Source organism: Petromyzon marinus, chromosome 69 (genome assembly GCF_048934315.1).
Source record: "Petromyzon marinus isolate PM22_M1 ecotype Great Lakes invasive population chromosome 69, UKy_Petmar_22M1.pri1.0, whole genome shotgun sequence".
In the NCBI taxonomy this organism is placed as follows: Eukaryota; Metazoa; Chordata; class Hyperoartia; order Petromyzontiformes; family Petromyzontidae; genus Petromyzon; species Petromyzon marinus.
The window spans coordinates 6305647-6320088 of NC_133735.1; the positions used below are offsets into that span (position 1 = coordinate 6305647).

At 53.0% G+C, this 14442-nt stretch overlaps 1 protein-coding gene across 1 annotated transcript in view; it reads left to right on the top strand.

The window, feature by feature from the left end:
• Positions 1 to 14442, top strand: part of TTC5 (tetratricopeptide repeat domain 5) — a 32849-nt gene that overhangs the window by 4559 nt on the left and 13848 nt on the right. The window contains exons 3-6 of the mRNA XM_076055040.1: positions 2027 to 2238; positions 9664 to 9823; positions 11214 to 11305; positions 13763 to 13819. Coding sequence (XP_075911155.1) covers positions 2027 to 2238; positions 9664 to 9823; positions 11214 to 11305; positions 13763 to 13819 — 521 coding nt within the window. The remainder of the gene's footprint in view (positions 1 to 2026; positions 2239 to 9663; positions 9824 to 11213; positions 11306 to 13762; positions 13820 to 14442) is intronic.

Genomic DNA, 14442 nt, shown 5'->3' on the forward strand with positions numbered 1-14442 from the left:
CGCTCATCCACTCACTCACTCATCCACTCACTCGCTTATCCACTCACTCACTCATCCACTCACTCACTCGCTCAATCACTCACTCATCCACTCACCTACTCACTCATCCACTCACTCGCTCAATCACTCGCTCATCCACTCACTCGCTCAGGCACACACTCATCCACGCATTCAGTCGCTCATCCACTCACTCGCTCATCCACTCACTCGCTCATCCACGCACTCGCTCATCCACTCACTCACTCATCCACTCACTCGCTCATCCACTCACTCGCTCATCCACTCACTCGCTCATCCACTCACTCGCTCATCCACTCACTCACTCATCCACTCACTCACTCGCTCAATCACTCACTCATCCACTCACCTACTCACCCATCCACTCACTCGCTCATCCACTCACTCGCTCATCCACTCACTCGCTCATCCACTCACTCGCTCATCCACTCACTCATCCACTCACTCACTCGCTCAATCACTCACTCATCCACTCACCTACTCACCCATCCACTCACTCGCTCATCCACTCATTCGCCTCGCACGCCTGTGTGTGTGTGTGTACGTTGAACTTCTTTTTCACCGTACGTAGCCAACCGTGCTAATCAGAGGTGCGGTGGAAGGACAACAAACTATGGGTCTCTGTGTGAGTAGTCTGTGGGTCTCTACTGTGTGAGTAGTCTATGGGTCTCTGTGTGAGTAGTCTGTGGGTCTCTACTGTGTGAGTAGTCTGTGGGTCTCTACTGTGTGAGTAGTCTGTGGGTCTCTACTGTGTGAGTAGTCTGTGGGTCTCTACTGTGTGAGTAGTCTGTGGGTCTCTACTGTGTGAGTAGTCTGTGGGTCTCTACTGTGTGAGTAGTCTGTGGGTCTCTGTGTGAGTAGTCTATGGGTCTCTACTGTGTGAGTAGTCTGTGGGTCTCTACTGTGTGAGTAGTCTGTGGGTCTCTACTGTGTGAGTAGTCTGTGGGTCTCTACTGTGTGAGTAGTCTGTGGGTCTCTACTGTGTGAGTAGTCTGTGGGTCTCTACTGTGTGAGTAGTCTGTGGGTCTCTACTGTGTGAGTAGTCTGTGGGTCTCTACTGTGTGAGTAGTCTATGGGTCTCTACTGTGTGAGTAGTCTATGGGTCTCTACTGTGTGAGTAGTCTGTGGGTCTCTACTGTGTGAGTAGTCTGTGGGTCTCTACTGTGTGAGTAGTCTGTGGGTCTCTACTTTGTGAGTAGTCTATGGGTCTCTACTGTGTGAGTAGTCTGTGGGTCTCTACTGTGTGAGTAGTCTGTGGGTCTCTGAGTAGTCTGTGGGTCTCTACTGTGTGAGTAGTCTGTGGGTCTCTACTGTGTGAGTAGTCTGTGGGTCTCTACTGTGTGAGTAGTCTATGGGTCTCTACTGTGTGAGTAGTCTGTGGGTCTCTACTGTGTGAGTAGTCTGTGGGTCTCTACTGTGTGAGTAGTCTGTGGGTCTCTACTGTGTGAGTAGTCTGTGGGTCTCTCTACTGTGTGAGTAGTCTGTGGGTCTCTGAGTAGTCTATGGGTCTCTGAGTAGTCTGTGGGTCTCTGAGTAGTCTATGGGTCTCTGAGTAGTCTGTGGGTCTCTGAGTAGTCTGTGGGTCTCTGAGTAGTCTGTGGGTCTCTGAGTAGTCTGTGGGTCTCTGTGTGAGTAGTCTATGGGTCTCTGAGTAGTCTATGGGTCTCTGAGTAGTCTATGGGTCTCTGAGTAGTCTGTGGGTCTCTGAGTAGTCTGTGGGTCTCTGAGTAGTCTGTGGGTCTCTCTACTGTGTGAGTAGTCTGTGGGTCTCTGAGTAGTCTGTGGGTCTCTGAGTAGTCTGTGGGTCTCTGAGTAGTCTGTGGGTCTCTACTGTGTGAGTAGTCTGTGGGTCTCTACTGTGTGAGTAGTCTGTGGGTCTCTACTGTGTGAGTAGTCTGTGGGTCTCTGAGTAGTCTGTGGGTCTCTGAGTAGTCTGTGGGTCTCTCTACTGTGTGCACCTCGCCCGCCCATTGCTCACCGCCTCCCCCTGCCCTTCGCCGGACCCCAGCGGAGTGCGGTGACCGTGCGGGCTTCCTGGCCCTCCGCGGCCGCGCGCTGAACGTCGTGCCGGACTACGTGGCTGAGGCTGAGGAGGCGCTGGCGCGTGCCGTCAAGCTGCGCCCGGCGCTCGTCCACGCCTGGAACGAGTTGGGCGACGTCTACTGGAAGAAGGGCGACGTCGCCGCCGCCACCAGCTGCCTCGAGGGGGCGCTGGCGCACGTGAGCGGACGCGGGTCTAGTGACTAGTGACGAGTCTAGTGACTAGTGACTAGTTTAGTGACTAGTGACTAGTCTAGTGACTAGTCTAGTGACTAGTCTAGTGACAAGTCTAGTGACTAGTCTAGTGACTAGTCTAGTGACAAGTCTAGTAACTAGTCTAGCGACTAGTCTAGTGACTAGTCTAGTGACTAGTCTAGTGACTAGTCTAGTGACAAGTCTAGTGACTAGTCTAGTGACTAGTGACTAGTCTAGTGACTAGTCTAGTGACTAGTCTAGTGACTAGTCTAGTGACTAGTGACTAGTCTAGTGACTAGTCACTAGTGACTAGTCTAGTGACTAGTGACGAGTCTAGTGACTAGTCTAGTGACTAGTGACGAGTCTAGTGACTAGTGATGAGTCTAGTGACTAGTGACGAGTCTAGTGACTAGTCTAGTGACTAGTCTAGTTACTATTCTAGTGACTAGTCTAGTGACTAGTCACTAGACTAGTCTAGTGACGAGTGACGAGTCTAGTGACTAGTGACTAGTCTAGTGACGAGTGACGAGTCTAGTGACTAGTGATGAGTCTAGTGACTAGTGACTAGTGACGAGTCTAGTGACTAGTCTAGTGACTAGTCTAGTTACTATTCTAGTGACTAGTCTAGTGACTAGTCACTAGACTAGTCTAGTGACTAGTCTAGTGACTAGTGACGAGTCTAGTGACTAGTGATGAGTCTAGTGACTAGTGACGAGTCTAGTGACTAGTCTAGTGACTAGTCTAGTTACTATTCTAGTGACTAGTCTAGTGACTAGTCACTAGACTAGTCTAGTGACGAGTGACGAGTCTAGTGACTAGTGACTAGTCTAGTGACGAGTGACGAGTCTAGTGACTAGTGATGAGTCTAGTGACTAGTGACTAGTGACGAGTCTAGTGACTAGTCTAGTGACTAGTCTAGTTACTATTCTAGTGACTAGTCTAGTGACTAGTCACTAGACTAGTCTAGTGACTAGTCTAGTGACTAGTGACGAGTCTAGTGACTAGTGACGAGTCTAGTGACTAGTCTAGTGACTAGTCTAGTGACTAGTGACTAGTCTAGTGACGAGTCTAGTGACTAGTCTAGTGACTAGTGACGAGTCTAGTGACTAGTGACGAGTCTAGTGACTAGGCTAGTGACTAGTCTAGTGACTAGTCTAGTGACTAGTGACTAGTCTAGTGACGAGTCTAGTGACTAGTCTAGTGACTAGTCTAGTGACGAGTCTAGTGACTAGTCTAGTGACTAGTCTAGTGACTAGTCTAGTGACTAGTCTAGTGACGAGTCTAGTGACTAGTGACTAGTCTAGTGACTAGTGACTAGTGACGAGTCTAGTGACTAGTGACTAGTCTAGTGACGAGTTTAGTGACTAGTGACGAGTCTAGTGACTAGTGACTAGTGACGAGTCTAGTGACGAGTGACTAGTGACGAGTCTAGTGACTAGTGACTAGTCTAGTGACGAGTCTAGTGACGAGTCTAGTGACTAGTCTAGTGACTAGTGACGAGTCTAGTGACGAGTCTAGTGACTAGTCTAGTGACTAGTGACGAGTCTAGTGACGAGTCTAGTGACTAGTGACGAGTCTAGTGACTAGTCTAGTGACTAGTGACGAGTCTAGTGACTAGTCTAGTGACGAGTCTAGTGATTAGTCTAGTGACTAGTGACGAGTCTAGTGATTAGTCTAGTGACTAGTGACTAGTCTAGTGACGAGTCTAGTGATTAGTCTAGTGACTAGTGACGAGTCTAGTGACGAGTCTAGTGACGAGTCTAGTGACTAGTGACGAGTCTAGTGACGAGTCTAGTGACTAGTGACTAGTCTAGTGACGAGTCTAGTGACGAGTCTAGTGACTAGTGACGAGTCTAGTGACTAGTGACGAGTCTAGTGACGAGTCTAGTGACTAGTGACGAGTCTAGTGACTAGTGACGAGTCTAGTGACGAGTCTAGTGACTAGTCACTAGTCTAGTGACTAGTGACGAGTCTAGTGACGAGTCTAGTGACTAGTGACGAGTCTAGTGACGAGTCTAGTGACTAGTGACGAGTCTAGTGACTAGTGACGAGTCTAGTGACGAGTCTAGTGACTAGTCACTAGTCTAGTGACTAGTGACGAGTCTAGTGACTAGTGACGAGTCTAGTGACGAGTCTAGTGACTAGTCACTAGTCTAGTGACTAGTGACGAGTCTAGTGACGAGTCTAGTGACTAGTGACGAGTCTAGTGACTAGTGACGAGTCTAGTGACGAGTCTAGTGACTAGTGACTAGTCTAGTGACTAGTGACGAGTCTAGTGACGAGTCTAGTGACTAGTGACTAGTCTAGTGACGAGTCTAGTGACTAGTCTAGTGACGAGTCTAGTGACTAGTGACGAGTCTAGTGACGAGTCTAGTGACGAGTCTAGTGACTAGTCTAGTGACTAGTGACGAGTCTAGTGACGAGTCTAGTGACTAGTGACTAGTCTAGTGACGAGTCTAGTGACGAGTCTAGTGACGAGTCTAGTGACTAGTGACGAGTCTAGTGACTAGTCTAGTGACGAGTCTAGTGACGAGTCTAGTGACTAGTGACGAGTCTAGTGACGAGTCTAGTGACTAGTGACTAGTCTAGTGACGAGTCTAGTGACGAGTCTAGTGACGAGTCTAGTGACTAGTGACGAGTCTAGTGACGAGTCTAGTGACTAGTGACTAGTCTAGTGACGAGTCTAGTGACGAGTCTAGTGACTAGTGACGAGTCTAGTGACGAGTCTAGTGACTAGTGACTAGTCTAGTGACGAGTCTAGTGACGAGTCTAGTGACGAGTCTAGTGACTAGTGACTAGTCTAGTGACGAGTCTAGTGACGAGTCTAGTGACTAGTCTAGTGACTAGACTAGTGACTAGTCTAGTGACTAGTGACGAGTCTAGTGACTAGTGACTAGTCTAGTGACGAGTTTAGTGACTAGTGACGAGTCTAGTGACTAGTGACTAGTGACGAGTCTAGTGACTAGTGACTAGTGACGAGTCTAGTGACGAGTGACTAGTGACGAGTCTAGTGACTAGTGACTAGTCTAGTGACGAGTCTAGTGACGAGTCTAGTGACTAGTCTAGTGACTAGTGACGAGTCTAGTGACGAGTCTAGTGACTAGTCTAGTGACTAGTGACGAGTCTAGTGACGAGTCTAGTGACTAGTGACGAGTCTAGTGACTAGTCTAGTGACTAGTGACGAGTCTAGTGACGAGTCTAGTGACTAGTGACGAGTCTAGTGACTAGTCTAGTGACGAGTCTAGTGATTAGTCTAGTGACTAGTGACGAGTCTAGTGACGAGTCTAGTGACGAGTCTAGTGACTAGTGACGAGTCTAGTGACGAGTCTAGTGACTAGTGACTAGTCTAGTGACGAGTCTAGTGACGAGTCTAGTGACTAGTGACGAGTCTAGTGACTAGTGACGAGTCTAGTGACGAGTCTAGTGACTAGTGACGAGTCTAGTGACTAGTGACGAGTCTAGTGACTAGTGACGAGTCTAGTGACGAGTCTAGTGACTAGTCACTAGTCTAGTGACTAGTGACGAGTCTAGTGACGAGTCTAGTGACTAGTGACGAGTCTAGTGACGAGTCTAGTGACTAGTGACGAGTCTAGTGACTAGTGACGAGTCTAGTGACGAGTCTAGTGACTAGTCACTAGTCTAGTGACTAGTGACGAGTCTAGTGACTAGTGACGAGTCTAGTGACGAGTCTAGTGACTAGTCACTAGTCTAGTGACTAGTGACGAGTCTAGTGACGAGTCTAGTGACTAGTGACGAGTCTAGTGACTAGTGACGAGTCTAGTGACGAGTCTAGTGACTAGTGACGAGTCTAGTGACTAGCGACTAGTCTAGTGACGAGTCTAGTGACTAGTCTAGTGACGAGTCTAGTGACTAGTGACGAGTCTAGTGACGAGTCTAGTGACGAGTCTAGTGACTAGTGACGAGTCTAGTGACGAGTCTAGTGACTAGTGACTAGTCTAGTGACGAGTCTAGTGACGAGTCTAGTGACTAGTCTAGTGACTAGTGACGAGTCTAGTGACGAGTCTAGTGACTAGTGACTAGTCTAGTGACGAGTCTAGTGACGAGTCTAGTGACGAGTCTAGTGACTAGTGACGAGTCTAGTGACGAGTCTAGTGACGAGTCTAGTGACTAGTGACGAGTCTAGTGACGAGTCTAGTGACTAGTGACTAGTCTAGTGACGAGTCTAGTGACGAGTCTAGTGACTAGTCTAGTGACTAGTGACGAGTCTAGTGACGAGTCTAGTGACTAGTGACTAGTCTAGTGACGAGTCTAGTGACGAGTCTAGTGACGAGTCTAGTGACTAGTGACGAGTCTAGTGACGAGTCTAGTGACTAGTCTAGTGACGAGTCTAGTGACGAGTCTAGTGACTAGTGACGAGTCTAGTGACGAGTCTAGTGACTAGTGACGAGTCTAGTGACTAGTGACTAGTCTAGTGACGAGTCTAGTGACGAGTCTAGTGACGAGTCTAGTGACTAGTGACGAGTCTAGTGACGAGTCTAGTGACTAGTCTAGTGACTAGTGACGAGTCTAGTGACGAGTCTAGTGACTAGTGACGAGTCTAGTGACGAGTCTAGTGACTAGTGACTAGTCTAGTGACGAGTCTAGTGACGAGTCTAGTGACTAGTCTAGTGACTAGTGACGAGTCTAGTGACGAGTCTAGTGACTAGTGACTAGTCTAGTGACGAGTCTAGTGACGAGTCTAGTGACGAGTCTAGTGACTAGTGACGAGTCTAGTGACGAGTCTAGTGACTAGTCTAGTGACGAGTCTAGTGACGAGTCTAGTGACTAGTGACGAGTCTAGTGACTAGTGACGAGTCTAGTGACGAGTCTAGTGACTAGTCACTAGTCTAGTGACTAGTGACGAGTCTAGTGACTAGTGACGAGTCTAGTGACGAGTCTAGTGACTAGTCACTAGTCTAGTGACTAGTGACGAGTCTAGTGACGAGTCTAGTGACGAGTCTAGTGACTAGTGACGAGTCTAGTGACTAGTGACGAGTCTAGTGACGAGTCTAGTGACTAGTGACGAGTCTAGTGACTAGCGACTAGTCTAGTGACGAGTCTAGTGACTAGTCTAGTGACGAGTCTAGTGACTAGTGACGAGTCTAGTGACGAGTCTAGTGACGAGTCTAGTGACTAGTGACGAGTCTAGTGACGAGTCTAGTGACTAGTGACTAGTCTAGTGACGAGTCTAGTGACGAGTCTAGTGACTAGTCTAGTGACTAGTGACGAGTCTAGTGACGAGTCTAGTGACTAGTGACTAGTCTAGTGACGAGTCTAGTGACGAGTCTAGTGACGAGTCTAGTGACTAGTGACGAGTCTAGTGACGAGTCTAGTGACTAGTCTAGTGACGAGTCTAGTGACGAGTCTAGTGACTAGTGACGAGTCTAGTGACTAGTGACTAGTCTAGTGACGAGTCTAGTGACGAGTCTAGTGACGAGTCTAGTGACTAGTGACGAGTCTAGTGACGAGTCTAGTGACGAGTCTAGTGACTAGTGACGAGTCTAGTGACGAGTCTAGTGACTAGTGACGAGTCTAGTGACTAGTGACGAGTCTAGTGACGAGTCTAGTGACTAGTGACTAGTCTAGTGACGAGTCTAGTGACGAGTCTAGTGACTAGTCTAGTGACTAGTGACGAGTCTAGTGACGAGTCTAGTGACTAGTGACTAGTCTAGTGACGAGTCTAGTGACGAGTCTAGTGACGAGTCTAGTGACTAGTGACGAGTCTAGTGACGAGTCTAGTGACTAGTCTAGTGACGAGTCTAGTGACGAGTCTAGTGACTAGTGACGAGTCTAGTGACTAGTGACGAGTCTAGTGACGAGTCTAGTGACTAGTCACTAGTCTAGTGACTAGTGACGAGTCTAGTGACGAGTCTAGTGACTAGTGACGAGTCTAGTGACTAGTGACGAGTCTAGTGACGAGTCTAGTGACTAGTGACGAGTCTAGTGACTAGCGACTAGTCTAGTGACGAGTCTAGTGACTAGTCTAGTGACGAGTCTAGTGACTAGTGACGAGTCTAGTGACGAGTCTAGTGACGAGTCTAGTGACTAGTGACGAGTCTAGTGACGAGTCTAGTGACTAGTGACTAGTCTAGTGACGAGTCTAGTGACGAGTCTAGTGACTAGTCTAGTGACTAGTGACGAGTCTAGTGACGAGTCTAGTGACTAGTGACTAGTCTAGTGACGAGTCTAGTGACGAGTCTAGTGACGAGTCTAGTGACTAGTGACGAGTCTAGTGACGAGTCTAGTGACTAGTGACGAGTCTAGTGACGAGTCTAGTGACTAGTGACGAGTCTAGTGACGAGTCTAGTGACGAGTCTAGTGACTAGTCTAGTGACTAGTGACGAGTCTAGTGACGAGTCTAGTGACTAGTGACTAGTCTAGTGACGAGTCTAGTGACGAGTCTAGTGACGAGTCTAGTGACTAGTGACTAGTCTAGTGACGAGTCTAGTGACGAGTCTAGTGACTAGTCTAGTGACTAGTGACGAGTCTAGTGACGAGTCTAGTGACTAGTGACTAGTCTAGTGACGAGTCTAGTGACGAGTCTAGTGACGAGTCTAGTGACTAGTGACGAGTCTAGTGACGAGTCTAGTGACTAGTCTAGTGACGAGTCTAGTGACGAGTCTAGTGACTAGTGACGAGTCTAGTGACTAGTGACTAGTCTAGTGACGAGTCTAGTGACGAGTCTAGTGACGAGTCTAGTGACTAGTGACGAGTCTAGTGACGAGTCTAGTGACGAGTCTAGTGACTAGTGACTAGTCTAGTGACGAGTCTAGTGACGAGTCTAGTGACTAGTGACGAGTCTAGTGACTAGTGACGAGTCTAGTGACGAGTCTAGTGACTAGTGACTAGTCTAGTGACGAGTCTAGTGACGAGTCTAGTGACTAGTCTAGTGACTAGTGACGAGTCTAGTGACGAGTCTAGTGACTAGTGACTAGTCTAGTGACGAGTCTAGTGACGAGTCTAGTGACGAGTCTAGTGACTAGTGACGAGTCTAGTGACGAGTCTAGTGACTAGTCTAGTGACGAGTCTAGTGACGAGTCTAGTGACTAGTGACGAGTCTAGTGACTAGTGACGAGTCTAGTGACTAGTGACTAGTCTAGTGACAAGTCTAGTGCCGGCACAAGGTGTCCCTGTGCAGCCTGTCCATGCTGCCGCTGCCGCCGTCACCACCACCGCCGTCACCACCACCACCGTCACCACCACCACCGTCACCACCACCGTCACCACCGCCTCCATCACCACCACCACCGTCACCACCACCACCACCGTCACCACCACCACCACCATCACCACCACCGTCACCACCACCATCACCACCACCACCGTCACCACCACCACCACCGTCACCACCACCACCACCGTCACCACCACCTCCGCCGTGTCTCCGCTTTTCCCCGCCCGCCCCGGCAGTGCCGGAACAAGGTGTCCCTGCGCAGCCTGTCCATGCTGCTGCGGCAGCAGCCAAGCTCAGAGCAGCGGCGGCGGCAGGATCCGGCACGGCTCATCATGGACAGCGTGGCACACGCCAAGGACGCCGTCGCCATGGACACCGGGGACGGCACCTCGTGGTGTAAGCGTGGGTGGCGAGGGTGGGTGTGGGGTGGGGTTGAGTGGGTGGGGTGGGTGGGTGGGTGTGGGGTGGGTGGGTGGGTGGGGTGGGTGAGTGGGTGGGTGGGTGAGTGGTGGGTAGGTGAGTGGGTGAGTGCGTGGTGAGGGTGAGTGGTGGGTGGGGTGGGTGAGTGGGTGGGGTGGGTGAGTGGGTGAGGGTGAGTGGGTGGTGAGGGTGAGTGGTGGGTGGGTGAGTGAGTGGTGAGGGTGAGTGGTGGGTGGGTGGGTGAGTGGTGAGGGTGAGTGGTGGGTGGGTGGGTGAGTGGTGGGTGGGTGAGTGGTGAGGGTGAGTTGGTGGGTGGATGAGGGTGTGTGACGGTGAGGGTAGCTGGTTGGGTGAGTGGTGGGTGGGTGGGTGAGTGGTGGGTTGGTGAGTGGTGAGGGTGGGTGGGTGAGTGAGTGGTGAGTGGTGGCGGTGAGTGGTGAGGGTGGGTGGGTGGGTGAGTCAGTGAGTGGTGGGTGGGTGAGTGGTGAGGGTGGGTGGGTGAGTGGGTGAGCGTGTCGTGATGCGGGTATGGGGTACAGCTGGTGGTGGTGCATCTACCGGTCATCTCAGTCAGCCACAACCCATGGCACCTGCTGGGTCTGTCACGTGACCTCCTCCTCCTGCACCTAGCCTGGCACAGTAGTCAACCCATGGCACCTGCTGGGTCTGTCCCGTGACCTCCTCCTGCACCTAGCCTGGCACAGTAGTCAACCCATGGCACCTGCTGGGTCTGTCACGTGACCTCCTCCTCCTGCACCTAGCCTGGCACAGCAGTCAGCCCATGGCACCTGCTGGGTCTGTCCCGTGACCTCATGCACCTAGCCTGGCACAGCAGTCAACCCACGTCACCTGCTGGGTCTGTCACGTGACCTCCTCCTGCCACCAGCGAGAGCTTTCGCCACTTCACGTAGCGACCTCAAAGTGCACCTAGCCTGGCACAGGCGGCCGCGGCGACGTCACCGTGCTCGTAGTTGGGTCATGCGGTGTGATGTGGCTATGACGATGTGGTGTGATGTGCTGTGGTGTGATGGTGTGGTGTGATGTGGTGTGGTGTGATGTGGTGGTGTGATGTGATGTGGTGTGATGTGGTGGTGTGATGTGATGTGGTGTGATGTGGCTATGACGATGTGATGTGGTGTGATGTGGCTATGACGATGTGGTGTGATGTGGTGTGATGTGGTATGATGTGGTTATGACGATGTGGTGTGATGTGGCTATGACGATGGTGATGGTGTGCTGATGGTCACGATGGTGACGGTGACGATGGTGATGTGATGTGCTGTCACGTGCTGTGCTGTCACGTGCTGTCACGTGCTGTGCCGTCACGTGCTGTCACATGCTGTCGTCATGTCTGCTCCTCCCCCAGACATCTTGGGCAACGCGTATTTCTCACTGTTCTTCGTGACGGCCCAGGACCCACGCATCCTGCAGCTGTCCCTCAACGCCTACGCACAGGCGGTGAGAACTCTGGGGGTCTCTCTCAGGGGGTTCACGATGGCCGTGTCAGAGACACTGAGAGTCTGGGTTCAAGCCCTGGGTCTGGGTGTCTCTCTCAGGGGGTTCACGATGGCCGTGTCAGAGACACTGAGAGTCTGGGTTCAAGCCCTGGGTCTGGGTGTCTCTCTCTCTCTCAGGGGGTTCACGATGTCCGTGTCAGAGACACTGAGAGTCTGGGTTCAAGCCCTGGGTCTGGGTGTCTCTCAGGGGGTTCACGATGGCCGTGTCAGAGACACTGAGAGCCTGGGTTCAAGCCCTGGGTCTGGGTGCCTCTCTCTCTCTCAGGGGGTTCACGATGGCCATGTCAGAGACACTGAGAGTCTGGGTCCTGGGTCTGGGTGTCTCTCTCTCTCAGGGGGTTCACGATGGCCGTGTCAGAGACACTGAGAGCCTGGGTTCAAGCCCTGGGTCTGGGGGTCTCTCTCTCTCTCAGGGGGTTCACGATGGCCGTGTCAGAGACACTGAGAGCCTGGGTTCAAGCCCTGGGTCTGGGTGTCTCTCTCAGGGGGTTCACGATGGCCGTGTCAGAGACACTGAGAGCCTGGGTTCAAGCCCTGGGTCTGGGTGCCTCTCTCTCTCTCAGGGGGTTCACGATGGCCGTGTCAGAGACACTGAGAGCCTGGGTTCAAGCCCTGGGTCTGGGTGTCTCTCTCAGGGGGTTCACGATGGCCGTGTCAGAGACACTGAGAGCCTGGGTTCAAGCCCTGGGTCTGGGTGTCTCTCTCTCTCTCAGGGGGTTCACGATGGCCTTGTCAGAGACACTGAGAGTCTGGGTTCAAGCCCTGGGTCTGGGGGTCTCTCTCAGGGGGTTCACGATGGCCGTGCCAGAGACACTGAGAGCCTGGGTTCAAGCCCTGGGTCTGGGTGTCTCTCTTTCTCTCAGGGGGTTCACGATGGCCGTGTCAGAGACACTGAGAGCCTGGGTTCAAGCCCTGGGTCTGGGTGTCTCTCTCTCTCTCAGGGGGTTCACGATGGCCGTGTCAGAGACACTGAGAGTCTGGGTTCAAGCCCTGGGTCTGGGTGTCTCTCTCAGGGGGTTCACGATGGCCGTGTCAGAGACACTGAGAGTCTGGGTTCAAGCCCTGGGTCTGGGTGTCTCTCTCTCAGGGGGTTCATAATGGCGGTGTCAGAGACACTGAGAGTCTGGGTTCAAGCCCTGGGTCTGGGTGTCTCTCTCTCTCTCTCAGGGGGTTCACGATAGCCGTGTCAGAGACACTGAGAGTCTGGGTTCAAGCCCTGGGTCTGGGTGTCTCTCTCTCTCTCTCTGGGGGTTCACGATGGCCGTGTCAGAGACACTGAGAGTCTGGGTTCAAGCCCTGGGTCTGGGTGTCTCTCTCTCTCTCGGGGGATTCACGATGGCCGTGTCAGAGACACTGAGAGTCTGGGTTCAGGCCCTGGGTCTGGGTGTCTCTCTCTCTCAGGGGGTTCACGATGGCCGTGTCAGAGACACTGAGAGCCTGGGTTCAAGCCCTGGGTCTGGGTGTGTCTCTCTCTCAGGGGGTTCACGATGGCCGTGTCAGAGACACTGAGAGTCTGGGTTCAAGCCCTGGGTCTGGGTGTCTCTCTCAGGGGGTTCACGATGGCCGTGTCAGAGACACTGAGAGCCTGGGTTCAAGCCCTGGGTCTGGGTGTCTCTCTCAGGGGGTTCACGATGGCCGTGTCAGAGACACTGAGAGTCTGGGTTCAAGCCCTGGGTCTTGGTGTCTCTCTCTCTCTCTCAGGGGGTTCACGATAGCCGTGTCAGAGACACTGAGAGTCTGGGTTCAAGCCCTGGGTCTTGGTGTCTCCCTCTCTCTCTCACAGGGGGTTCACGATGGCCGTGTCAGAGACACTGAGAGTCTGGGTCCTGGGTCTGGGTGTCTCTCTCTCTCAGGGGGTTCACGATGGCTGTGTCAGAGACACTGAGAGTCTGGGTCCTGGGTCTGGGTGTCTCTCTCTCTCTCTCTCAGGGGGTTCACAATGGCCGTGGCAGAGACACTGAGAGCCTGGGTTCAAGCCCTGGGTCTGGGTGTCTCTCTCTCTCAGGGGGTTCACGATGGCCGTGTCAGAGACACTGAGAGCCTGGGTTCAAGCCCCACACATCGTCCACCCACCCCACCCACACCACCCACCCCACCACCACCCACCCCACCACCACCCACCCCACCACCACCCACCCCACCACCACCCACCCCACCACCACCCACTTCACCCCCTCACCCTCACCCACCCAGAGCGGTTCCTAGGCCCGCCCACCGGCGGCAAACTCAGCCCGGGATGAGCACGCGGGGCGGCGTTTAAACATCGGTGCTGGGCGGGGCGGTGTAGCGGGTGTCGGGGAGAGACAAAGGCGGCCGGGCCGTGGCCCCGGTCGTCCGCGGCGGCTTAACGGAGTCGTCGGGGGGCTTTGGGGGGCTGTCTCCGTCTCTGCCTCTGCAGGAGAAAGTCGACACCACGGCAGGGAGTAACGCGGACCTGCACCTGAACAGAGCGACGGTGAGCGGTGGTGGTGGGTGGGTGAGGGTTGGGGTGAGGGTGGAGAGGTGAGTGTCCTCGGGGTGGAGAGGTGAGTGTCCTCGGGGTGGAGAGGTGAGTGTCCTCGGGGTGGAGAGGTGAGTGTCCTTGGGGTGGAGAGGTGAGTGTCCTTGGGGTGGAGAGGTGAGTGTCCTCGGGGTGTAAGAGGTGAGTGTCCTTGGGGTGGAGAGGTGAGTGTCCTCGGGGTGGAGAGGTGAGTGTCCTTGGGGTGGAGAGGTGAGTGTCCTCGGGGTGGAGAGGTGAGTGTCCTCGGGGTGGAGAGGTGAGTGTCCTTGGGGTGGAGAGGTGAGTGTCCTCGGGGTGGAGAGGTGAGTGTCCTTGGGGTGGAGAGGTGAGTGTCCTCGGGGTGGAGAGGTGAGTGTCCTCGGGGTGGAGAGGTGAGTGTCCTTGGGGTGGAGAGGTGAGTGTCCTCGGGGTGGAGAGGTGAGTGTCCTTGGGGTGGAGAGGTGAGTGTCCTTGGGGTGGAGAGGTGAGTGTCCTCGGGGTGTAAGAGGTGAGTGTCCTTGGGGTGGAGAGGTGAGTGTCCTTGGGGTGGAGAGGTGAGTGTCCTCGGGGTGGAGAGGTGAGTGTCCTCGGGGTGGAGA